At 38.1% G+C, this 26,973-nt stretch overlaps 1 protein-coding gene across 3 annotated transcripts; it reads left to right on the forward strand.

The window, feature by feature from the left end:
• Positions 1–14,283: 14,283 nt before the first annotated feature.
• On the forward strand, positions 14,284–26,920 carry LOC107799404 (hyperosmolality-gated Ca2+ permeable channel 1.7). Of its 3 annotated transcripts, XM_075219149.1 has the most exons (13): positions 14,309–14,327; positions 14,418–14,528; positions 15,818–16,165; positions 16,326–16,478; positions 17,065–17,200; positions 17,293–17,394; positions 17,644–17,763; positions 17,878–17,958; positions 18,658–18,998; positions 19,494–19,739; positions 19,962–20,286; positions 25,699–25,932; positions 26,154–26,920. In XM_075219149.1, the coding sequence occupies exons 3-13, from the start codon at positions 15,852–15,854 to the stop codon at positions 26,370–26,372; spliced, it is 2,271 nt and encodes a 756-aa protein (XP_075075250.1). In that variant the 5' UTR covers positions 14,309–14,327; positions 14,418–14,528; positions 15,818–15,851; the 3' UTR covers positions 26,373–26,920. The 3 variants fall into 3 exon arrangements, with proteins under 3 accessions (XP_075075251.1, XP_075075250.1, XP_075075252.1); XM_075219150.1 differs by lacking the exon at positions 25,699–25,932 and having other exon boundaries at positions 14,284–14,528; XM_075219151.1 differs by lacking the exons at positions 14,309–14,327; positions 14,418–14,528 and having other exon boundaries at positions 16,025–16,179.
• Positions 26,921–26,973: the final 53 nt, after the last annotated feature.

Below are 26,973 nucleotides of genomic sequence, written 5' to 3' on the forward strand. Positions count from 1 at the left end.
AGAATACAGAGGATTTTTACGTGAAAAAATCCCAACTCAAGGGGACAAAAACCACGACCTACACTTGTAGGCTTTCAACTTCACTAACTTGTAAACACCTATTACAAGCCACTTTGTAATGACTCTATTACAAAGGATTCAACTCAACTAACTTGTGGTACTCTCACCACAAGCCACTTTGTGACTCTCTAGTTACAAAGACTTTAACTAACTTGTGATACTCTCACCATAAGCCACTTTGTAATAACTCTATTACAAAGACTTCAATCACTCTAACTTGTAATAACACTATTACAAGTCACTTTGTAATAACTCTATTACAAAGGTTTTACAACTCGACTAACTCTAGCCAAGACACAAACTTAGAGGATTTGTGATTTTGGGTTTCCTAAAACACAGCTTCTAAGAAAGCAAGATAGGAGTTATAAATGAAGAACAAATAACAAAGACTCAACAAACCTAAGGACTTAAGATATCTTCAATCTTGGATCTGGTCCTTGAGGTTGCAACAACTTTGTTCTTGAGAGAGGTTGTTCTTAGGACTTGAGAGAATGTCTTCTTTTCTGATTTTGCAAGTCTTGAGGAATGTCTTGCGCCTTGCACCAGGTTTATACTCCAAAAGACATCACAATGGTGATGTCAAATCTTGGTTAGTACATGCCTTTTCCTAATGGGAAGTGACTGATGCACTGTCTGCTGCACTGTTGCATGTACAGTTGCAAGCAATCACTTTCTGCAGTTGCTTTTCCAGCTGTAGAGTTGACTTATACTTCTGTCAGGGGAACACCAAGCGACCAGGTCCCTAATCTGGTTCCTGTAAGTCTAAAGGCACACTGCCCAGATTATCTTGAGTCGATTAACTTGAATAATTGTACCAGGCATGCTTCAGGCCCTTTATATGGTTTTCTCATGAAGTAAGTCATTTTACCTTCCTAGATTATATTTATACGTGTGTGACATCACTTACAATGATGTAATCAAGGTAGGTAAAAAGCCTTCCACAGAAAGTTGACTGTTGCATTGTTCCTGTACAATAGCGTGTGCAGGCAGCAAATTTCCTGCTAGAGAGTTGACTTCATACAGTCTCCTCGGGAACTGGTAGGGACCTGTTCCCTAAGCTGTTCCTTCTACTCTTCCTCACTTGAGTCATTGTTATCAACTTTGAGTACCAGGTTCTTTTCTTTCTTTTGTTCTCTTCTTTCATTGTCTATCTTCCTCTTCATTTTGTAGGTCTTCAGATTTCCAACCAGCTCTTCTATGGTCAGCTCCTGCATGTCCTTTGATTCAGTAATAACATTCACCTTGCTTTCCCAAGGGTTGGATCCCAACCTGGAACTTTGTGATCTCATGGTCTTGTAAATGTATAACAGGTTCCTTATCTAGTTCTGGATGGTAAGTTTGTTAGATCATCAAAATACAAAGTAAAGTACTTATACCCAAAGTACTTGTAACCTATCAATTTCCCCTTTTTGATGATGACAAACTTAGAATTGATATTCCCCCTAAGAACCAGGTCTCAACATTGTTCCCCCTATGAATCAGCCATATTTCACATGAGAACCAAACCTAAGGAGCTGATCACAACTGGTTCCTCAAGACTATTTGGCAAATCATCAAAACTCAAAGTACCACAACTTATCACTGACTTTCGGTTCACTTCAGACCAGGTTGTCGACTCGAACAAGATCGAAGGTAAGTTAATTCGAGTGAGGTCAAATGTATATTGATTCGGATGAGGTCGAATGTAGGCTAATTTGAGCTAGGTCGAATGTAGGTTAATTCGAGCGAGGTCGAATGTAAGCTAATTCGAGCGAGGTCTCATGTAAGCTAATTCGAGCGAGGTCTCATGTAAGCTAATTCGAGCGAGATCGAATGTAAGCTAATTCGAGCGAGGTTGAATGCAAGCTTAATTAGAGCGAGGTCGATTGCAAGCTTAATTCGAGCGAGGTCGAATGTAAGCTAATTCGAGCGAGGTCGAATGTAAGCTTCCTTTGTGTTGGCGTGATGCGCAAATTTGGTGGATGTGTGTAAGAATGTCATTGTATTGTTTATTCATTGGAGAATATTACATTTCTTTTTGGTCCGTACATACATTTGAGGAGTCCCGGTCTATCTAGTCCCTTCATCGCTCGACCTAGAGAAGTAGTCAATAGGCGGGGCGATGAACTTAATACTTAAACTCCGAGACGCCCCCTTTGCCACCCTATTAAAAACCTCCTCGAGAAAACCCAATTGAGACAAAACTCGGGTGAGGGAAAAGAGTACAACTTGGAGGACGTACCTCTTCAGAAGTTGAAGTATTTGAGATGGGCGACGTTCCAATTGTTTGGTAGTAATTTTCCCTCCATTGTTTCTAGCCGGAATGATCTTTTGTTTGTTATTGCCGTGATTTTGTATGGTCCGTCCCAATTGGTTCCCAGTTTGCCTTCCCGTGGGTCTTTGCTCACTTGCGTTTTGTCTTTGAGTACATAGTCCCCTACCTTGAGTGGTCTAACTTTGGATTTTTGTTGTAGTACCATTCTGCTTGCTGTTTTTAAGCTATTATTCTTACATAGGCCATGTCTCTTCGCTCATCTGTTTCATCGAGGTCTTGCTTTCTGCTTTCATCGTTACATGATCCGCTCTCTTTGGAGTATCTTAGACTTGGTTCTCCGACTTCGACTGGTATCACTGCATCAGTCCCATAGACTAGTGAATATGGCGTTTCTCCTGTGCTAGTTTTTGGCGTGGTGTGGTATGCCCATAGCACTTCCGGTAGCAATTTCGGCCATAGTCCCTTGGCGTCCTCAAGCTTTTTCTTCATGATGTTCAGTATTGTTTTGTTGGAGGACTCCGCCTGATTGCCTATAGGGTTATGTCTCGCCCTAAACTTGGGGAGGCGTGGCTGACACCCGGTGCTGTAGTGGCCCGAGCTAGGGCTGTTCATTCGGATCGGATATCCGAAATCCGAACTGATCCATTCAATTTTGGATTTTGGATTTTGGATTGGATCGGATTTCGGATTGTGTTTATTAAAATTTCGAATTTCGGATCGGATTCGGATTGGTATATTTTAATCCGATCTGAAATTATTAGGTAATGTATAAATATTACACTTTAATTTTGGATAGTCAGTACTTCTTTTACATCTTCTTCTAAGTTATTACCTTTACAATTGCTAGATTTAGCTATATTGGTACCATATTACTCTCATAATTGCATAAACATGAATTTTTCTTAATATCTTGCCTCTTTTACAAAGAAAATATAAATATTAGTTTGCAACCTTGAGGCATAATAATATTCGAAATCAGATCCGATCCAATCTTTAAAATCCGATCTGATCTGATATAATTCGGATCGGATTCGGAGTGCATTTTCTATAATCCGAAATCCGAAATCCGAATTCAAAATGTACGAAATCCGATCCGACTCGATCCATGCACAGCCCTAGCCCGAGCGAACCACTTTGTAACTCATTCATTCCTTTTTTAACTATCATAGACCAACATGGACACAACTCGTAGTGTACAATTGTAAGTGGGAAAATGTTATATTAATGAACCATCGTTCTTAAAACATGAATACATATAGGCCGTCAAGGTCTCTGACATACTGTACAAACTAAACCTCTATCTATAAAGCCTATAAGATTATTTGATATAAAATGGGACAGGGTACCGGCCTACCCATAAGTTTGTAGCAAACTTTGACACGATGACTTATAGACTCGGCTGCACTCCGAATGAGGTGGAGTCTTACTGATCCTTCGTTGAGTGCTGATCTCGTCTACTATGAAGGCTCGTCAAACTGATAATCTATACCTGTAGGCATGAATGCATCGTCCCCAACGAAAGGACGTTAGTACAAATAATGTACTGAGTATGTAAGACACATAAATAAGTATATAAAAGACATGGAAAAAACATGGAGTAAATGACTTGACCTGTATATCTGGGTAACTCTGTAAATCCTGAAATACTTATAGTATCATGCATATGCGTATGAATGACATGTCGTGCATAGGTACATGTGTTCATAATATCATCAAGCCTCTGGAGGCATCCCATCATATCACTCGGACAGTGTGGGCAAAATCATCAACGTATACTAGCTGATCAAGTGGTGGTCCGTATATAATGCCGTAATCTTTTCCCATATCCCATATTAGTATAATATACATATATATGTGTATATAACGTCATCTGGTCATGAGTCAATGTACATGTATAAATGAATGCAATTCATGAGAAGTACGTCAGTAAAATCTTTCGGAGTGTCATAAAACCATTATACCTCTGAATAATATCATGAAACAAACTTTATCAACTTACATATTTTCTGAGATCCATGAACAAATGATAGAATAATAAGACCTATGGGAATTCAAGAACATAGGCATCTCTAATACTTTCCTGCCTCAAGTGGATAATAATAGTGCCAGAACCATGGCTTGTTTATACGTCTCAGATTTTCACATTCAACATATTCTAAATATCTAAAGAGGAGAATGAGCTCACTTCTAGTTGCAGGTTTAGCATAGGTGGTACTTCCACCAGAGGGATAACTTTCTTTTTTTGATAATTAACCCAAAAGATTTGATGCAAATGTTGAAAGCAGATCTTGTTGAAACTCTTATTTTATCTAGTACTAATTGGATTTTAGTATTCTTGTTGCATTAGTTTCATTCACGATGTATCTCTACATTTAGATTTCTTATTTACAGAAGGAACGCCAAAAGGGAAGGCAAGAACATAAATTTGTAGCCCACATAACTAAAATTTAAGTAGCACTGTAGTTCTGACCAAAGCCCACATTTGTTTAATAAAGGAAGAACACTTTCCTTCAGCATTAGTTCCCCTTTTTCCGAATGACGTAAAGAAAGTTAAGATTTAAATTAAAAATAAAATTTATTCAAGTATATTTAGCATAAAGCCAAGCACGTATTTTATATAATATATATTCTTATTTCAGTCCAATTAATCAAATATCTATAATAAAAATATATATAAGTTGTTTCTTCATTATTTAATCTCCGAAATATAATCTCGATATTATAATTACCGTATAACTTTTCACAAAGCAAACAACCCCATACAATGTAGTATAAAATTAATATTATAATTGTGGTATAAAAAATTGAAATTTTCTAATTTGAAAACAAAATTCTACTGTCTGTTAAGTAGTTATACATTTATCTCCAAATCACAATCTCTTAGTCGTGTAACCAAATGACCCTTAATGCTTAAATCATATTTATAAATAGCTGTAAATTACTAATAGTCTTAATTGCATGAGCGCATAGTTGAATACTATTACTGTTGCTAATTCAAGGACAATTCAACTACCTACATGAACTATTATTTGTTGTCTTAAAATTGTAAACTACAAGCTTAAGGTACGTTGGATAAGCACTATCCAAATAAATTAAATTAATCTGTATACCTTTTGCTCGTCAACAAGCAATTAGTTTACTTAATATATTTAGACAGACTTGCATATTACTTTATAGGAATGAATAATATAAATATCCTTAACTGCTAAGAGTAGAACCATTTATGGAATAATATTACGTTTACGTATCGTTACTTGGATCATGCCAAAAAAAAAAAAGAATAACCTTAATATACTTGAGCCAATTCTCTTAATAATTCCTCTTTAACACCCATCTTTTGTGAACACCGCATTGAATGGAACTTGTCTCAATTTTCTGTTTAGTGAATGCAAATTTTGGATGAACAAAGCACACGCAGTAGCAATAGATTCCATTTTGGAGTGTTGGTATACCAAGCCTAATTTATAAGTTCCTAGAATCTACTAAGTCACTTCTGCATTCGTTTACACAGTGTTTAACTTCAAAATCTTCAAGTTCTTTTCACGGGTCTTAATAGGAAATACTCCATTCATGCTTTTCTTTTCTCTTTTTTAAATTAAAAATACCTTACAAGTGTAGGAAGGCTTTTAGTAGGTGTGACCCATTTACAAATGTATCAAAGACCTTTCGGATGATGTCCACATATATATTAATGAAAGCATGAGTCACACTCTTTCTAACCCAAAAGTTGCCACGTGAGGTTATTTAACCCTTTCCATAGATTTTTAATTAATCTCCAACTAAAATTTATTAATTTCTCAATTATCCACATAATTAAGAATTATAGCACATTACTTAAAATACTATTCACTTTTAACACACTTTATACACCTTACTATCATGGTCATGTGGTACCATATAAAATAAATTCATACACTATTATTTCATTAAAACATTCATGTAAAAATACATATATTTTCTCAACTTTTAATTAACCTAATCTCATATAAAGAGTAAAAAATTTCTTACGCTTAATTCTTAAAATAGTAAAAAGATAACCTTCTTTTCTTGTGCGAAAATAATTTCTACCTTTAAAATAAAGAAAATCTCATAAACTTTCTCATATTATGTGTATAATTTTTAAAGTATATTCGAAAGTAGTAATATTAATAACTATATAAAATTATAATTTTCAAACTTTTTACAAAAATATTCCACTCAAAAATATCATATCAAATATATATGACAGTATCAAAATTGTTAAAATTACGGGGTCTTATAATAATATAGTCACAATCTTCAAAAATAAAAAGTTTAACTAACATGTATGCATTCAGTACGTGTAATATCAAATTGGAACTTAGGTTATTAATTTGAGCATCCAATATAAAATAATGACATTCTTAATCGAACTACTCAAAGTGGTCATCATTAAATTATTCTCTCAACAGACCATAGAAGGATAACATCAATTGCAAATTGATTTTCGATTCCCGATTTATCTACCATTATAGAAAACTAATTTGCACCATTCAGTTTCAGATTTAAATGCATTAGTAATTTTATTTTAAAATAGAAAGGTTTGGCAGAAACATGTAAACTTTTCCTTCCTAAACAAATATCCTAATATTAAAGTACGTGATGTAACAGGTTATATGGCGTGGAGATTATTCGCTTGATGTGCCATTTCTCAAAGAATTCGGCGGTATTTTTTCCGGTGAATTGGGGTCCGTTGTCACAACTGATTTCTTTGGGAATGCTGAAGCGGCATATGATGTTCCTCCATATGAATGTTATAACTTCTTGTTCGCGTATTTGGGCGAATGCACCTGCTTCTACCCACTTAGAAAAATAGTCAGTTAAAACCAAAAGGAATCGTATATTACCTCACCCTGCTGGGAGGGGTTCGACTATGTCCATCACTTATTTGACGAGCGGCCAAGGCGATGTGACTGAGTGGAGGTGTTCGCCCGCCTAGTGGATCATTAGAGCATATTTTTGGCATTGTTCGCACTTTCTAACGAAGTCGACGACTTCCTTTTTCATGGTGAGCCAATAGTAGCCTGCCTGTATGAGGCATCTAACGAGGGCTCGATTACCAGTATGGGCTCCACAGTGGCCTTCGTGCACTACTTCGAGGACGTGCCTAGTTTGATTCGGTCCTAGGCATTTCGCCAAGGGACCACCAAATGTTCTTTTGTATAGGTCATGGTTGATGACGTTGTATCTGGCCGCCTGCATTCGAAACTTCTTGGCTTCTTTTGTCGGGTGGGAGCAATCCATCCTGCAAATATGACATAATACGATTGCGCCAGTCTCAGGTCAAGTTTATAGTGCGTACCTCGATTTGGTCTATTGACGAACAAAGGAGGGTGACTACATTTTCTTTTACGTCTATGTTCTTGGTGGCTGCTGCTAATTTGGCGAGGCCATCTACTTCGATATTTTGTGCTCGGGGTATTTGGTCGAGTTGGCACTCGTCGAACTCGGGCAGTAGCTTATGAATTTCTGTCTGATATTTTGTAGCCTTTGTTCTTTGATTTGGAAAGCCCCTGTGACATGGTTGACGACGAGTTGCGAGTCACATCGGAAGGATGAATCACCGTGCACCATACTTGAGAGCTAGTTTCAGTCCTGCAATTACGGCCTCATACTCGGCCTCGTTGTTAGTCATGTAGGGACACCGTATGGACTGGTGAATGAATTCTCCTGTTGGGACCTCGAGCACGAGTCCTAGTCCAGATCCTGACGCGTTGGAGGCACCATCGATGTACAGGACCCATAGGTTCGGTAACTTGGTGGATGTACGGGCTGCTTCCTACTCGACCTTAAGTAGTATTTTGGCGCTGAAGTCGGCGACAAAGTCGGCAAGTAACTGCGACTTTATCTCCATTCGTGGCTGATATGTTATATCGTGGTCACTTAATTCGATGGCCCACTTGGCTAATCTACCCGACATCTCAGGTTTATGTAGGATACTTTCTTAAGGGGAAAGTCGTGACTACCGAGATGGGGTGGCATTGAAAATAAGGTCTCAGCTTTTGTGAAGCTACGGCTAATGCCAAAGATAGTTTTTTGAGGTGGGAGTACCTCGTCTCGGCATCGACTAGGGTTTTGCTAATGTAATAAATTGGAGATTGCGTACCTTTGTTTTCACGTACCAAGACTACGCTTACTGCCACGTCGGATACATCCAAGTAGATTAAGAGACGTTCGTCGGGTTCTGCCTTAGCGAGTAATGGGGGCGAGGACAAGTAGGTCTTTAATTCTTTTAGGGCACTAATGCATTCGGAATTCCATTGGAGTCCATTGTCCATTTTGAATACATTGAAGAATTTATGACATTTGTCTGATGATTGTGAGATGAACATTGACAGGGCAGCTATATGACCAGTCAATTTCTGCACCTATTTCTTGCTGGTCAGAATCTCAGGTATTCCCTCTATAGCCTTGATTTGGTCGGGATTGGCCTCGATGCCTCTCTATGATACCAAAAAACCTAGGAACTTTCCCGAGGTCACGCCGAAGCACACTTTTTGGGGTTTAGCTTTATGCTGTGTCGTCTAAGTATGTAGAAGGCTTCTCTCAGATGGTCGATATGGCCTTCTTTTCTTTTTGATTTGACCAACATGTCGTCTATATAGACTTCCATCATTTTGCCGAGTTGTTCTTTGAACATCTTGGTGACTAGCCTCTGGTAGGTCGCCCCTACATTTTTCAACCCAAACGGCATAACTTTGTAGCAGTACGTTCCTTGGTGGGTGATGAAGGTGGTCTTCTCCTGGTCCTCTTCGTCCATGAGGATCTGGTTGTAGCCTGAGTAGGCATCCAAGAAGCTTAATAACTCGTGCCCCGCTATCGCGTCGATGAGTTGATCGATGTGAGGCAACGGGAAGGAGTCTTTTGGACAGGTTTTGTTTAGGTCCGTGAAGTCCACGCACATGCGCCACTTCCCGATTTTATTTTTCACCATGACCACATTGGTGACCCATTGGGGGTACTTTGACTCTCGAATAGAACTGTTGGTGAGCAATTTTTCTACCTTTTCGTGGACGGCCTCATTGATTGCAGCAATAAATTTTCTTCTCATTTATCGTACTGGCGGGTAGAGTGGATCGACATTCAGCTTGTGTGTTGCGATGTCTTTCGGTATACCTGGCATATCTGCATGGGAGAAAGCAAACATGTCGGCGTTATTAGTTAAAAATTTATGGAATTTACCTGGCTCTGTGAGTTTGTGGCTGATGTAGGCTTTTTTGCTTGATCGCTTTCGTCCAGCTGGACGGGATCATGGTCTTCCACTATTGACTCTGTGGCTTCCACGATGTCGGGGTCTTTAACGACATCTATTTGTTCATCAGACTCGGGCCCCGACTTTGGTAATTGCTATGCTCCTGAGCCTTCCTCTCTTAACTGTTAGGTGTATATGCAATCTTGGGTGATGCGGTAACATTCTTGAGTTGTGCGATGTTCACCGCGGATGCTGAATATTCTCCATAGGGTAGGGAACTTGATGACCTCGTATAAACTGGATGGGATGGCCCTCATGGCGTGTATCTAAGGTCACCCTATAATGGCATTGTAGGTGGTGTCTTGATTCATGATATGGAACGTTGTTTCAAGGGTGACGCTCCAAGCTAGTACGGGCAATATTATCTCTCTAGAGTTTCGTTCAACTGCATTGTTAAAACGTATTAGTGTTATGCAATGTGGTACTATCTTATCCTTGAGTCTCATTTACATGAGAACTTTGGGATGGATAATACACGCGCCACTCCCATCGTCTACCATGACTCTATTTATATCAGTATCCGAAAATTGTAAAGTAATGACAAGAGCGTCGAAATGAGGAAAGGTCAAACTGTGGGTATCTGACTAATCGAAGATGATACTATCTTCGAGGTTATCGTACCGTTCATGGGTGATCGACTGCTTCAATTTGTGTGGTGGTGAATTTCACATGGTTGATTGTTGCTTCAACGCCTCCGCCGATGATCATTTGGATGGTGCGGGCGGGGGAGGGTGGTTTTGGGGGGCCTTGATGCAATTCTCGTCCGCGGGCAAAATTGTCTCTCTCTCGGTCGCTCATCAACACTTTTAGATGTCCTTGGTGGAGCATGTTCACTACTTCTTGCCGGAGGGTATGCAATATTCGGTCTTGTGGCCTCGTTCCTAATGGAACTCGCAGAGGGCATTCGACTTTCTAGTGTTTGGGTCCGACTTCATCTTTTGCAGCCATTTCACCTTGGGACCGAGCTTCTCCAGGGCGTAGACTATTTATGAGGGAGATACACAGAAATTGTGAGCAAATAAAAGTGGGGGAATACCTCTCTCGATGAGTTCCCATTTGTGGCCGGGATGCCCTTTCGGTTTGGCGGGGAGATAGTGGTATGGTCGCTCTATTGTATGGTTGGTGCATTTCCTGATTGAGGTGTGTGATCTTCAGCTGTCATTATGTCAATCCTTTCTTGATTCCATTTGGATTGTCGTTAGCCGTTGGGTTGGACCATTGAGGTCCTCTTCATCTTCCCTCACCTCGTTGCAGTAAGCATTGTGAATTTCTTTCCAAGTGGCGGGAGGGTATTTCATGAGTCTACTTAATAATTTTCTGGTCGCCCTCGACCCATTCCTATTCAGCCCATTTTGAAAGGCTGCTACCGCCATCCCTTCTGATACATTTGGCAGGCTCATTCTTACCCTATTGAACCGGGCGAGGAAGTCCTTGAGTCCTTCGTCAGGCAATTGTTTAATAGTGAATATGTCATTTACTCTAGCTTCTGCCTTCTTGGCCCCGACATGGGCGGTGACGAACTTGTCGGCCATTTCTTCGAACGTCATTATGGAACATGCTGGCAATTGTGAGTACCATGTCAAGGCTCCCCCTGTCATTATGGAAAGAGCAACACAGACGGTACCTGTTCTTTCGAAAGGTCGTTTCCTTTCACCGTCATGACGTAATGAATAATATGGTCTTAAGGGTCTGTTGTGCTGTCATATATTTTCAGATATGGTGGCATTTTGAAAGTTTTGGATATGGCATGTGGGGTTGCCTCCTTGCTGTATGGCTGTTCCACGAACTGGCGGACGCCTCTTTGTTGGCAGGAGTTTCGGGGCGCCCGGTATCTTTTCGACCCTTTCTTGGTGCTCCTTCATTTGGTCGTGAGGTGCTTTATTCTCGTTTTCCATTTATTCCATTTTCTTCAGAACAGCTATGAGAGCGTCGTTGCCTACATCAACATCGGTGTGAGTGTTACCTGTTGGGGAGGGCCGTGTTGCTCGTTGAAAACTACTGAGGTGTTCGCTCTTGTGGTGTTCCTACTCGCCCCTTGAGCGGGTTTGTCGAGTATGCTGCTTAGGGTACTTGTCAGCCACGCCTCTAGTAACTTTTTCACTACGGGTGGTGCTTCTTCTGTCATGGACGTGGAGATTCCCTTCTCATGTGAAGCAGTTACACTACCATGAGGAGGGGGTGAATTACTTTGTCTTGGTGAGGCGCTTGGCGTCACATCTTCCACGTCCTCTCTGCTCACCTCATTGATAGTGCCTAGGAGGTTAGTAGTGACACCCATCATTGCTTTCAGCCTTTCCTCTCCTTTTCCTGCCATGGTTAGCTTGTACAAACAAGGAAGGAAAATGTTTTGTTATTGCATTTTTAGATCTAGAAGAAACTAAACTTTTTAACTAGGAAGTCCCCACAGGCGATGCCAAATTGTTTGACCAAAAATTGTTAAGCCCTTTTTGGTTAAACCAATTTTAATGAATGGATAAGAGGTGAATCCAAGTTAAAAGTAATAAATCCTAGATCCGAATTTAGCAACTTAGATGATGTGAACCGTGTTCTAATCAATAGAATACCGAGTTAATGCTCAATGATTAGAAATAAATATGAGAATGAGTGCATACAATGAATGTGGTAAATGACATTTAATATAATAAGAAGCAATGAGTCACACAAATGTTGGATGAGGTGGACGATTCCTTCTTCAGAGATAACGTGTGACAGCATGCAATGACAGAAAGCTTTTTGTATATTCTTGATAGTCAATTCTTTTACAGGATGTTCTTTTACAGAAGTTTTGAATCCCCCTTTTTGTTCTCTCTCTCTCTCTCTTCCTATTTATAAGGGATATTCCTAGAAAATCCTAGAAAGGTACAATGTGAGGGAATATTCAACAGAATATTCTCATTTATAGTCACAGGAACGTTCTAACAGTTGTAACCGTTGCTCTATATCCGACCTCGGCACTGATCTTCCCCTTTGAGCGACTTTTCGCTACTAGACTATACGTAATCTCAATCTAGGCCTCAGCTCGTCCATTTGCACTCGCCACACTAGACCGAATTTTGATCCATACAGTTTGTAAACCCGATACATAAATTTACACTTTTCTATTTGAACGCTCTAACTCGATGAAATGAGTATAAATAAACTACTTTGATCATTGACTAAGCTTATATGGAAGTGACATAGGTGATGTAGACAAAATGAGTGCCCATCACGTAGAAAATGCGCATGAAACCAATAGTCTGGTTAAGAAATAATAAAATTAAAAGGAAAACAATTTGAAAAATAAAAAAGAAAGTGAAAAAAGGACCCCGCCAGTACTCTCCTCCCCTTTCTTTCTTCTCTTTACTAGTAAACCCTCTCCTTTTATTCCCAGTTAATACACATTCTTCTTATCAAGTTCTTCTCATTCTCTTTCAAATCTTACATACATTGTGATATTGTTGATTTCCCGACGACATATTGTAGCCCGACGAGTAAAGTCGTTGTAATAATCAAACTTCTCTATCGAGATAGTTTTCAAACGAATTATAGTTGTTTTTCGACCAGAAGACAAGATGAAAAAGCATCCTCTCTTTTATCACTAATTTAATCTCTTCCTTCACTGCTATACCAGCCACTATTTGATGAAGAACTTTTCATAATATTTGACTCTTTATTAGGTCTATGGGTTTTAGAAACTTTGAAAACTTTCAAATTATTCTTATTTGATTTGGGTTCTTGAGATTTGATTGAAGAATTGGTTCCTGAAGATGATTATGGAGATTATAGAGAAGAAGGGAGCGCCTACTATTTTGGATTTGGGGTTGGCCGGAGGCTTTTCCGACAGTAGCTTCTTTTACTGATTTGGAGGGAGGGTGTTTGAGTGGAGAAGAAAAGTAAAAAAATAAAATAAAATTTTGATGAATAAATTTTAGAAATGGGACCCACAAATAACACATGTCAAACAATAAATAGTCTAGCACATGACGTGTTGTACATATCAGTGCAATTGATATACACGCTCTATTAGATGTGTTTATTAGTACTTATTCTGTTAAGTTGAAGTATTCAAATGAGAAAAATATAAGTTTGTATATCGATTTCGCAAACTAATGCAAGTTTAAGTGGCCACGATGCCATTTAGCCTTCCTAAAATGGAACAACGTAAGAAGTTGGACATTTTGGCATTGACTATATATCAAATGTAGAGACAAAACTTACTATTCCACTTCAAATAATCTTGAGAAGATATTACATTAATGAATCCATCAAGTTAAATTATAAAAATAGCTTGTTATAATATATGTAAATCATATTAAGAAATTAATAATGTATATACTCCCTCCGGTCCAAAATAAGTGATTTTTTGGCCTTTTTCTTGTGGTCCAAAATAAGTGATTTTTCCAGATTTCAAGAATGAATTAATTATTTTTTTCCTACATTGTCCTTGGAGTAACTAGTGTTGTAATATGTGTTAGGAGTGTTTATGTGAGATAGTAAAGGTTAATATGGTCAATTCCATTGCTAATTAATGCAAAAAAGTGAATTTCTTAATTTGTGTGAAAACATTCAAAAAATCACTTATTTTGGACCGGAAGGAGTATTATTTATAGTATAGTATAGATTTGGTATTAAAGAAATTAAATATTGTGCTATCCGTTTAGCATGAAACTTTTCAAAACGCGGTTATGACACGCATATATATCCATGGTCTCGTCCCTCCAAAAGCCGGCCGTGCCGTGTCCATTCTTGTTGCCGCCCTCTCAGGTCCCGCTACCGACCAATTCCATCCAGCTAAGAAACTCTAATTACTATGTCCTCTCTTTCAAAGCAAACTCTAATTCTTCCTTTCTTCAGACTTCTTATGATCACAAGAAAGGCGATAGCTGTTATGTGTTCTCTCTTTGGATGATTTTGTGTGCCAGAATCTGACGTCGTCGCTTTCCCTCTGGCTGTGGCATTTTTCTGGTTAGTTTGTACTTCGGTATTCTTCTGTAGCTGAAATTTTAAGTCACAGTTCTATTGGATGATCAAAATTCTTCAGGCTTGCTTTATTCATAGATCACTTCTTCTTTTTTCAATGAGTCAGTAGTGGTGAATGTTGCTGCCACGTGGTAAAGTTGCCTCCACGTGACCAGGAGGTCACGAGTTGGAGCCGTGGAAACGGTCTCTTGCAGAATACAGGGTAAGATTGCGTAGAATAGATCCTTATGGTCCAGCCCTTACTCGGACCTAGTAGGAGCTTAGTGCACGGGCTACCTAGTAGTGGTGAATGTTTTCTAAGAGTCAACCATCATAATGACACAGCTATCCCAAGCCCTCAATGTCACATTCCCTAATTATGGGCATATATTGACTATCATGCGTGCAGATGGACCCAAAATTTCAAGCTTTAATCGTTTTAAGTTAATTAATAGTTTAAATATATTTAATAAATTTTTAAAACAAATACAGGGTTAGGATTAAAGTTATTGGATTCAGCCGAACCCGTTCCCAGCACTCTAGCTCCGCCCCTGCATGTGAGTGCTTTCTGAAAGAACTGAAGTTGGACTTTCATTTCTCTTTTTACAGTTCCCAGGTTATAGGTGATTAACATGTTATGTTATCTCTTTAATTTGTTCTCTACAGTGAGCACAGAAGCCTGTAGGAATTTCCTATTTATAGTACATAGTAGAATTTTCTTACTACACTGAGTAGTAATCGTGTCATTATGTTACATGTTTTCAACAAGTTTAGGTGACTTATGTAAGTTTTGATGGTCAAAATTGGAGGATGCTATAGTCAAATTATTGATAATTGCTAAAATTCCCCAGTTAGGAGTGTCCTCAAGCTGCAGATCCATTGTTCAAGCGTTCTTCTGTCCTTACTAATAAAGCAAAAGTTGCTGGAACTGAAGTAACAATATTCCTGTTAACATTTCTGAAATACTAAAAAAGAAAAAGAAGCAAAGTAGTTCCTCTTTGTTCATACGTATAATTTCAATGAATTTTATGCTTGCTTATCATTCCCAGTTCTAATTCCTTAAGTATTATTTCATGTTCGACTCCTTCAGACATTATCACATTATATCTTTAACAGTGGGTCGTAAGCATGGAGATTGATTTGTTCCAGAATGAGAAATATGAAAGAAAAGAAAAGGATAAAGCAAAGTAGTATATCTTAGTTTATATGCATAATGTCAGCGAGATCTACACTTGCTCATTTTACCCTATCCTTTCCTTTAGAAATATTCTAAAAAGATTCCACTCAAATAACAGGTGATGCAGTGACGGCTAACATTTCAAGGGAGACATGGCTAGCATTCAAGATATTTCTGTTTCAGCTGTGATCAACCTACTATCCGCACTTTTTTTCCTTTTGGCCTTTGCAATTGTACGGCTTCAGCCAATCAATGACAGAGTGTACTTCCCTAAATGGTATTTGAAGGGTATACGAGCAAGTCCTAGAAGTTCTGGAGCATTTGGGAATAAATTTGTCAACTTGGACTTCAGAACATACATTAGGTTCTTGAACTGGATGCCTGCCGCTCTAAAAATGCCAGAACAAGAGCTTATAGATCATGCTGGTCTTGATTCTGCAGTGTATATACGGATTTACCTTCTTGGGTGAGTCCCAAAAGGTTTGCGTTTTCCTTTGGCATTTCATAAGGAGATGATAACAAAGAGCTATATTTGGAAATTTAGAACAAAGGATAAGTAGAAGATACTGGAAACTTGTTTTACAAAGTTCCTTGTATATTATCTAACTCCTGAAATATCAATGCAGCTTGAAAATCTTTGTTCCTATCACAATGCTTTCTTTTGCGGTTTTAGTGCCTGTTAATTGGACTGCTGGGGAAACATTAGAGCACATTGAGGATCTAACATTCAGTAATATTGATAGACTTTCCATATCCAATGTCCCTTCAGGATCACAAAGGTGAGGGTTAACTTGTTTCCATTTTGTATTAGCACCTCAGCTTGATCTTGTTGTTGTAAGTGGCTACTTGTTTCTATCTGACCATTTTTTATGAAAGGCATTTGTTGGTAGAGTATGTTCCACATTGAATAATTAGCTTGATGAATAAATGCACATCAGAATTCATTAATATGTTTGTCAAAAATTATAAGTTGCTGTAATAAAGGGATTAAAAATAAATTCATGTATGTTTCGTATGTTTGTAAAAGATATTAATGAACATGTAGTCATGTACCTGTGACAAAAAATCGGTACTTTGTTTTCTTCAATTCTATAACAAAAAACAGAAAGTGTACCAAGTAGCGCTCTTCATTTAGTATTGCTGGCAGGCCGAGGGACTACAGTTGCCTTTATTTGCAATATCTCCTTCCATATCCACACTAACCATGATAACCTAGTAATTATAGTTTCCACACAAAATTATAGTAAATGAATGCAAAGAATATTTTTTTGTTGTTGGAAATTTGATGTTTTTTTGGTTTGCTAAAGGAGGAGACTTATGCCTTTGCAGATTTTTCTAAATGAAAAGCTTGTCATATTCTTTCAGGTTTTGGGCACACGTGATGATGGCTTATGTATTCACATTTTGGACCTTCTATATTTTGTACAAAGAATACAAGACAATATCAACAATGAGACTGCATTTTCTTGCCTCTGAAAACCGTCGGCCTGATCAGTTCACGGTGGGTGCCATACGTATTTTGTTGACCATAAATGTTACGAGTGTTTATACATACAATGTTTGGTCAGTTACCGATTCTGATTCCTCTCATAGGTCCTTGTTAAAAATGTCCCACCAGATCCTGATGAATCAGTGGACGAGCACGTTGAACATTTCTTCCGCGTGAATCATCCAGATCATTATCTGTCACATCAGGTTTGTACTGTATTAGAATATTTATGTACGAAGTATTTCAGTATTTGACAGGCAAAGATATATCATTTCTCTTTCTGTTTATGTTACGTAGTCAAAGTATGTGTGGTCTGGCATTTATTTAGAAAAAAATATGTTCTGTCTAGCTTAGTGATTATGAGAAATTTAGGAGTAGAACCATTTTCATTCTTATGTACTGTGGTATTGTGCAGTTACTACAACAGATGAACCTTAAATTGATGTTACTTGTAGGTTGTTTACAATGCAAATAAGCTTGCTGAATTGGTGGAAAAGAAAAAGAGTTTCCGTAATTGGCTTACGTACTACCAAACCAAGTATGAGAGAAACCCTGTGAAGAAGCCAAAAATTAAGGTATTATGCTTTGTTCAGAAAGACTTTATTTCCATTTCATTTTCCTGTTTCTGCTTCTTGTTAAACGTTTTGAGTTTCTGCTCATAACTGAGTCTCATATTCTGTCATGTATAGACAGGCTTTTGGGGCCTTTGGGGAAAATCTGTGGATGCCATCGACTATTATATGACTGAAATTGAGAAGTTGGGCAAAGAAGTAAGTTTCTCTGACCATGGGTTACACTTGCTTCTAATTCCTATGTCTATGTCTATTTTATATGGCTAACTCATTTATTTGTTATGTTACATTCTTTTATTTCTTGTGAAATGAGCTGCCTGTTGATAAAGCAAATGATGTACACAGCAGATGTATGTTAAGGAAGAAGCAACTAAAACACGCTCTGCTTCAATGGATACTTGGTTGAATCTAGAGACATAAATCTACCAATAGGGAACTGTGTGTAAAGGACAGATAAGCCTTCCAAAAGCCTGAGATTGTTATGCAATACAATTTGATCAATCAATTAGTATGAAACAACTACAAAATAATTTGTGTCTTAACCACAACTTAAGGTATTAACTAGATCTCATACCTATCCCTACACTACAACAAGTCTCTAACTAGTCTAAAATACTGAATCTAATGTAGCATAAAAACAACAACTAAGCCTTAACTCGTAAGTTCAACGTATAAACAAGTACCATGTCATTTATGTACAGGGAATCAAATGATTTTTATTTCTATAAACCATCAGACTTTTCTGGTTTGACCCCTTCTATCGCTAAGATGATGCTTTGGAGGTAACAGATTAGTAACAAAATGTAAATTTTGCTGGTGGAGAAAGCTTAAAGAAGTTAACACATTATAGCGAATCTTTCATGGCACTACAGTAATTGGCTTTCCTCTTTGATGTAGGAAGCTGAAGAAAGAGAAAAGGTTATAACTGATCCCAAGGCAATCGTTCCTGCAGCATTTGTCTCATTTAAATCTCGTTGGGGAGCAGCTGTATGTTCTCAAACACAACAATCAAGAAACTCAACCAATTGGTTGACAGAATGGGCTCCTGAACCACGTGATGTCTATTGGGATAATCTTTCAATACCATATATTCAACTTGCTGTCCGGAGACTGCTAATGGCTGTTGCTTTATTCTTTCTTACTTTCTTTTTTATGATCCCTATTGGATTCGTTCAAGCATTTGCAAGCATTGATGGCATCAAAAAGGTTCTTCCGTTCCTGAAGTCATTAATAGAAATGTACGTACTTCTAACTCGGATAAATTTGCTACATGTGTGCTTGTAGTTTTTTTTAAATTCAAAAAAAAAGTGTAAGAAAACATCTGAATATATTGGATGTGATTGACAATGTTTTTACCTGTTCTATATTAGCTTTTAGAGTTGATCAAATGAGCTAAACTTTGGGAAAGACTGCTTTTTTGAAATTTATTTGTCTCTGTTAGAACAACAGCGATTCATAAGTAATGCGTCTATTAGGTGTAGTTTCTTGGAAAGTAAAGAAGTCGTATAAACTATTAAGTTTTTTCACTTAGTAATTGAGTTGTTCCCCTCAATGTTAATGTGAATTACTTGTAACAGTTACCTTGCCTACATCTTGTATGGAGTCACTTTTGCTATATTGCAATGAATAGAGTCAATTCTTAAATGTTATTTTGAATATATTTGCACTTGTGGACCTTCTTGTACATTAAAAGTCAATTTCTAATGTCCGCGCTGCTGGAATTTCTTCTACAGGGATGTTGTCAAATCATTTGTCCAAGGTTTTCTACCCGGGATTGTATTGAAAATATTTCTGATTCTTCTTCCTATGATTCTAATGACCATGTCAAAAATAGAAGGCTTTACATCGCTCTCATCTTTGGACAGAAGATCAGCATCTAAATATCATTTGTTTGTCATTGTCAATGTGTTCTTTGGAAGTATCATTACTGGTGCTGCATTTCAACAGCTTCAGAGGTTTCTCGACCAGTCTCCAACAGAGTGAGTTTCGTTTCTCATTTAAAAGGATGATATATAAACATGCTGACCACTATTTGTTTGGAGTGCTTTCCTTTATTTAAAGGTTTACTACTTTCTGTGATCAACATATAATATTGCTGCAGCTGAGATGAGATCGCTCCTTTCGTTACTGATGATATACTCAGCAAATATTCTTCGGCGCTTGAGTGTATATGCAATTACTAACATTTGCTTGAATTGCAGGATTCCAAAAACTATTGGTGTAACTCTTCCCATGAAAGCTACTTTCTTTATTACCTTCATAATGGTTGATGGCTGGGCCGGAATTGCTGCAGAGATCCTTAGATTGGTTCCTTTAGTCATGTTTCACATTAAAAACACATTTCTGGTGAAGACAGAGCATGACAGGGAGCAAGCAATGGACCCTGGTTCATTAAACTTTTCTGTATCAGAACCTCGCTTACAACTGTACTTCCTACTTGGCCTTGTGTACTCAGTGGTCACACCAATACTCCTGCCTTTCATCATTGTCTTCTTTGCGTTTGCTTTTATGGTTTTCCGCCATCAGGTATTTTTGCTATTACTTTTGGAACAATTCGTAGATATTTGTTGAGGAGATGGAACCCAAAGTGAAATATTTGATAATGAGTTACACCAATGAAAAAAAGAACATCCAAGTATCTATTTTATTGAAATAGCAGATTTAATTGCAAAGTTCCTGCAAAGCACCAAAGAATAGCATAGGTCAAAGAAGTTCTCTAATTGCTTGTCTTTGAAGTTACTCTTAAAAACTTTATTGTGTTCTTCCAAACTTTTCTGGTCACTTTGCAACCATTATTGCTTACATTTCCTGCAATACAGTTTGAAATTATCGCTTTTGTAGTAAAATAGCTTCCAAAACTTTCAAGCATCATATGCATAGTATTACTTGTTGAATTTGGCAAAGTCCCACATCGGTGGGTTAGCCATTTGGTTGGGAAATTTTCCCTATAAAAGAAGGCTTAATGTTTAGGATTTAGACACACCTCTCATTTGCCTTCTCATCTGTTTAAGGCATTTGTATCTTCTCTCTTTAGTATTATTTCACTTGTATTTTTGGAGTGGAATAAAATATTGGTTGTGTCCGAGGAGTAGACAAAATTAGCCGAACCTCGTAAATTCTGGTGTTCCCTTTATTGTTGCTTTATTGTCTTATTTATTATTTGGTGGCTGTCATAATTTTTGGTATAGTAGTTGTGACTTATTCACACTATATACATTTGGCTTCCGCAACAATTGGTATCAGAGCCAAAGTACTGTCTTAGTATGCTTTGTGGTTGCAGCATAGTCTGATCTTCCACATCAGAAAAGATTTATCTTGGTAACTGTGTCAAGATTCTGTCTTAGTATGCTCTGTGGTTGCAGCTTAGTCTGATCTTCCACACCAGAAAGGAAATAATCTTGATTTGTGTCGTCAGCTATTAAATAATATTTGTGTCAAATATGGGAGACAATAAACAAGAATAATCTACATCAAGTGTCAACAATACGTCATCATTGGCATCTTCGCTTATGACAAGAATTGTGTCAAATGCGAAATTTGCGGTAGAAATTTTTGACGGGTCCGGGCATTTTGGGATGTGGCAAGGCGGGGTTCTAGATGTCCTTTTTCAACAAGGGCTAGATCTGGCCATTGAAGAAAAGAAACCAGATGTTATTGGAGAAGAAGATTGGAAAATTTTCAACCGTGTTGCTTGCGGTACCATTCGATCCTACCTTGCTAGAGAGCAGAAATATCCATACACAAAGGAAACTTCTGCAAGTAGATTATGGAAAGCACTGGAGGATAAATTTTTGAAGAAAAACAGTCAAAATAAATTATACATGAAGAAGAGACTGTTTCACTTCACCTATGTTCCTGGTACTACGATGAATGAACATATCACCAGTTTCAATAAGTTGGTCACAAATTTGCAAAATATGGATACAACTTATGATGATTGTGACTTGGCCTTGATGTTGTTGGCGTCACTTCCTGATTAGTACGAGCACCTTGAAACTACTCTACTCCATGGAAATGACGAAGTTTCTCTCAGAGAAGTTTGTTCGGCATTGTACAGCTATGAACAAAGAAAGCGAGAAAAACAGAAGGACGGAGAAGGAGAAACACTATTTGTGAGGGGTCGTCCTCAAAGTCAAATGAGGACAAAGAAGGGAAGATCCAAGTCAAGATCCAGACCCAGCAAAGATGAATGTGCCTTTTGTCGAGAAAAAGGGCACTGGAAGAAAGACTGTCCGAAGTTGAAGAATAAGGCCAAACATAACAATGGAAAGGCCATTATGGATTCAAATGTAGCTGATTGTGATGATTCAGACTTCTCATTAGTTACAACAGAGTCATCAACATCATCAGACATATGGTTGATGGACTCGGCTTGTAGCTATCATATGTGTCCCAACAAGGACTGGTTCGTGGAATTTCAAGAAGGAGAATATGGAGTCGTTCACACAGCGGATAACAGCCCTCTTACCTCATATGGCATTGGTTCAATACGATTAAGGAACCATGATGGAGTGATCAGAACATTAACAGATGTTCGATATGTACCGGATTTGAAGAAGAATCTCATCTCTGTGGGAGCCCTGGAATCAAAAGGGTTCAAAATCATTGCAGAAAATGGAGTGATGAGAGTATGCTCCGGTGCACTAGTGGTAATGAAGGCTAATCGGAAGAATAATAATATGTACCGCTATTGTGGCAGTACAGTTATTGGGACAGCGACAGTGACATCCAGTGACGACAAAGAGGCAGAAGCAACCAAGCTATAGCACATGCGCTTGGGACATGCTGGGGGAAAATCCTTGAAAACTCTATCAGATCAAGGATTGTTAAAAGTAGTCAAGGCTTGCAACTTGGAGTTTTGTGAGCATTGTGTTAAAGGGAAACAGACAAGGGTTAAATTTGGTACAGCGATCCATAATACTAAAGGCATTTTGGATTATGTACACTCTGATGTTTGGGGTCCTTCCAAAACACCTTCATTGGGTGGGAAGCACTATTTTGTAACCTTTGTTGATTATTTTTCTCGAAGAGTGTGGGTGTATACAATGAAAAACAAAGATGAAGTGCTGGGAATTTTTCTCAAATGGAAGACGATGGTGGAGAATCAAACAGGCAAGAGGATCAAGTGTATTCGCACAGACAATGGAGGTGAATACAAAAATGATCATTTCAATAAGGTCTGTCAAAATGATGGCATCGTCCGACACTTAACTGTCAGACATACACCACAACAGAATGGAGTGGCTGAACGTATGAACCGGACCTTGCTGGAGAAGGTACGGTGTATGTTGTCCAATGCTGGCTTGGGCAAAGAATTTTGGGCTGAGGCAGTTACATATGCATGCCACCTCATTAATCGCTTACCATCTGCTGCTATTGATGGCAAGACACCATTTGAAAAATGGTATGGAAAGCCTGCTTTAGATAATGACTCTTTGCACGTGTTTGGCTCAACTGCATATTATCATGTGACGGAGTCAAAATTGGATCCAAGGGCAAAAAAAGCTATTTTTATGGGAATTACTTCTGGAGTCAAAGGATATCGCTTATGGTGTCCTATGACAAAGAAAGTAATATTCAGCAGGGATGTTACCTTTGATAAATCTGCTATGGTAAATAAGGTAACAGAAGACACCAAACAAAATAAAGGTGCTTCTAAGCAGGTGGAGTTTGAGGGAAAATTTATTTTTCCTACACAAGAAGCAGAGGAGGAAACAAATGAAGATTACCCTCTGGAAGAAGAGCCAGTAGAGGAGATTCTAACTCAGGAACCTCAACAACAACTTGAATCAATAGCAACCAGCAGGCCAAAAAGAACAATAACGAAACCTGTTCGTCTCATAGAGACGGTTGCTTGTGCAACCTCAATTGTAGCTGATGATGTTCCTACCACTTATAAAGACGTTGTCCAAAGTTCAGAAGAAGATAAGTGGAGGATTGCCATGAATGATGAAATACAGTCCCTTCATCAGAATCATACATGGAGATTGGCCAATCTCCCGAAGGGAAAGAAAGCAATTGGGTGCAAATGGGTATTTGCAAAGAAGGAAGGATTTCCTAACCAAGTAGATGTTCGCTACAAAGCAAGATTGGTGGCCAAAGGATATGCTCAAAAGGAGGGAATTGATTACAATGAAGTGTTTTCTCCAGTTGTAAAACATTCCTCCATTAGAATTATGTTGGCTTTGGTAGCACAATTGGATTTGGAACTAGTTCAGATGGATGTAAAAACTGCGTTTTTACATGGAAACTTGGAGGAGGAAATCTACATGACTCAGCCAAAAGGATTCAAAGTTGCTGGAAAAGAAAATATGGTGTGCAAACTTGAAAAATCATTGTACGGATTGAAACAATCTTCTAGACAATGGTACAAGCGATTTGACGAGTTTATGTTGCGGCAAGGGTACAAGAGAAGCAAATACGATCATTGTGTGTATTTGCGCAAGCTTAAAAATGGTTCCTTTGTATATCTTCTCCTATACGTTGATGATATGTTGATAGCTTCCAAGAATTCGGAAGAAATTGATAAGCTGAAGATTCAACTGAAGAAGGAGTTCGAGATGAAGGATCTAGGTGAGGCAAAGAAAATTCTTGGCATGGAGATAATAAGAGATAGACGTTCAAAGAAACTCTGTTTATCTCAAAAGGAATATTTGAAGAGAGTACTTCAACGTTTTGGCATAGATGACAAGACTAAGCCAGTTAGTACTCCACTTGCTCCCCATTTTAAGCTGAGTACTACTATGTCGCCAAAGGATGAAGTTGAACGAGAGTATATGTCAAAGGTACCATACACAAATGCTGTTGGTAGCTTGATGTATGCAATGGTCTGTACGAGACCTGACATTTCACAAGCTGTTGGAGTTATTAGCAGATATATGCACAATCCAGGGAAGGAGCATTGGCAAGCTGTGAAGTGGATTCTACGGTATATTCATAATACTGTAGATGTCGGGTTAGTTTTTGAGCAGGAAGATAATCAGTCTGTAATTGGATATTGTGACTCAGATTTTGCGGGTGATCTGGACAAACGAAGATCAACTACTGGTTATGTGTTTACTTTTGCAAAGGCACCAGTTAGTTGGAAGTCTACTTTGCAGTCAACAGTTGCTTTGTCTACAACAGAGGCAGAGTACATGGCTATTACAGAGGCTGTGAAGGAGGCAATTTGGCTTCAAGGATTGCTAAAGGAGCTTGGTGTTGAACAAAAAGGTATCACAATTTTTTGTGATAGTCAAAGTGTTATTCAATTAGCGAAGAACCAAGTTTATCATGCAAGGACGAAGCACATTGATGTTCGGTATCATTTTGTACGAGAAATCATAGAAGAAGGTGGAGTCACGATGAAGAAAATTCATACTACAGAGAATCCTGCTGATATGCTGACAAAAGTGGTGACTGCGGTCAAGTTTCAACATTGTTTGGATTTGATCAACATTGTTGAACACTGAAGATTGAAGATGAAGACACAACAAAAATTTGTTATTGAGAGAAGATTGAAGATGTGAAATTTTGCCAAGGTGGAGATTTGTTGAATTTGGCAAAGTCCCACATCGGTGGGTTAGCCATTTGGTTGAGAAATTTTCCCTATAAAAGAAGGCTTAATGTTTAGGATTTAGACACACCTCTCATTTGCCTTCTCATCTGTTTAAGGCATTTGTATCTTCTCTCTTTAGTATTATTTCACTTGTATTTTTGGAGTGGAATAAAATATTGGTTGTGTCCGAGGAGTAGGCAAAATTAGCCGAACCTCGTAAATTCTGGTGTTTCCTTTATTGTTGCTTTATTGTCTTATTTATTATTTGGTGGCTGTCATAATTTTTGGTATAGTAGTTGTGACTTATTCACACTATATACATTTGGCTTCCGCTACATTACTCTCTCGATATTTTGTATCCTTCAGTTTGTCAGGTTCTGAAATTGGTTATTTATTGCTAGATCATTAATGTGTACGATCAGAAGTATGAGAGCGGTGCATCATTTTGGCCAGATGTCAATCGTCGTATACTTATAGGTTTGGGAATATCCCAGCTTCTGTTAATCGGTCTCTTGAGCACCAAAGATACTGCCAAATCAACTCCATTGCTGATAGTACTTATAGTTTTGACAATCTGGTTCCATAAACTTTGCAAGGGCAGATTTGAGTCTGTCTTTGTCAAATTCCCCTTGGAGGTTAGTGTTCTTTACCTCTTACACTTTTATGTTCTATGTAATGAGACTCCAATTTTAGAATTGTATCCTTCAGAAGAAAATCATTTTATAACAACAAAAACGCCTTAGTCCCAAACTAGTTGGGGATATTGTTAGTACAAGATTACTGTTGATAGTTTCCTGTAGGAATATTTCCATCTGTCAATTCGGGATAAGATCTTTAAAATTAATGAACTCTGCAGGATGCAGTGGTGAAGGATACAGTAGAACGGACAACCGAACCAAACTTTAATTTGAAAGAATATCTCCGCGATGCTTATTTGCACCCTGTGCTCAAAATGGTCGAATTTGAAGTACCAAAAGAAATTGATGAGGAGAATAATCCACTTGTTGCTACCAAGAGGACTACCCAAAGGAGTAGTAAGACTGTTTCTAATGGCACTGCTGAAGATGGTCTCTGAGGCAGGGGTTGTAGAGTAATTATTTCGTCATAAAAAGTAGTTAAGAATTACAGTTAAAGTGTTCATTTGTTTTATTTCTTACTACTAGAGGCCTTCTATATCAGAATGTCAAAAACAAGGAAGGTTAAAGGTGGCAGTAAAAATGTAATGTGCTACTACATATGATCAAAATGTCCAGAATGTCATTTGCTGGCTGCTTAAACTCGCAAAGCTACTCATGTTGCTCTACTACACTGTAAATGCTTGTAAAACCTGTTTTGGAACAGGTGTTTTGTTGAAACTATAGAAAAGATATGGGTGAATTAGTTAAATGGCCTTGTAGAAAGACCAATAGAAGTTCATGTCTAGGAGGATTAAAAATTTAGTTAGTGGCCCTATTGGGTTCCAAGAACTTATAAAGAGGAGACACATCAGGTGGCCCTATTTAGTTAGTGGCCCTATTTTGTTGAAACTTTAATTTCTATATCAGTACTTCGGATTTTCTGAAATATGGTGTAATTTAGTGATCTCTGGTTGATCACTTATTAGTTGATGTGTTGGTTGTGGTATCTTCTTGCTGTATTTGTAAATAATAATTCTGGAGAAAAGAAAGTTAGCGTAT

This window comes from Nicotiana tabacum, chromosome 8 (assembly GCF_000715075.1).
Source record: "Nicotiana tabacum cultivar K326 chromosome 8, ASM71507v2, whole genome shotgun sequence".
In the NCBI taxonomy this organism is placed as follows: Eukaryota; Viridiplantae; Streptophyta; class Magnoliopsida; order Solanales; family Solanaceae; genus Nicotiana; species Nicotiana tabacum.

What these genes read in the sequence shown, in the direction of transcription:
- LOC107799404 (XM_075219149.1), top strand. Translation starts at nt 15,852, where the DNA reads ATGGCTAGCATTCAAGATATTTCTGTTTCAGCTGTGATCAACCTACTA. An exon ending in GTCGGCCTGATCAGTTCACG is followed by an intron (nt 17,201 to 17,292) that starts GTGGGTGCCATA and finishes TTCCTCTCATAG; the next exon opens with GTCCTTGTTAAAAATGTCCC. An exon ending in TGAAGAAGCCAAAAATTAAG is followed by an intron (nt 17,764 to 17,877) that starts GTATTATGCTTT and finishes TGTCATGTATAG; the next exon opens with ACAGGCTTTTGGGGCCTTTG.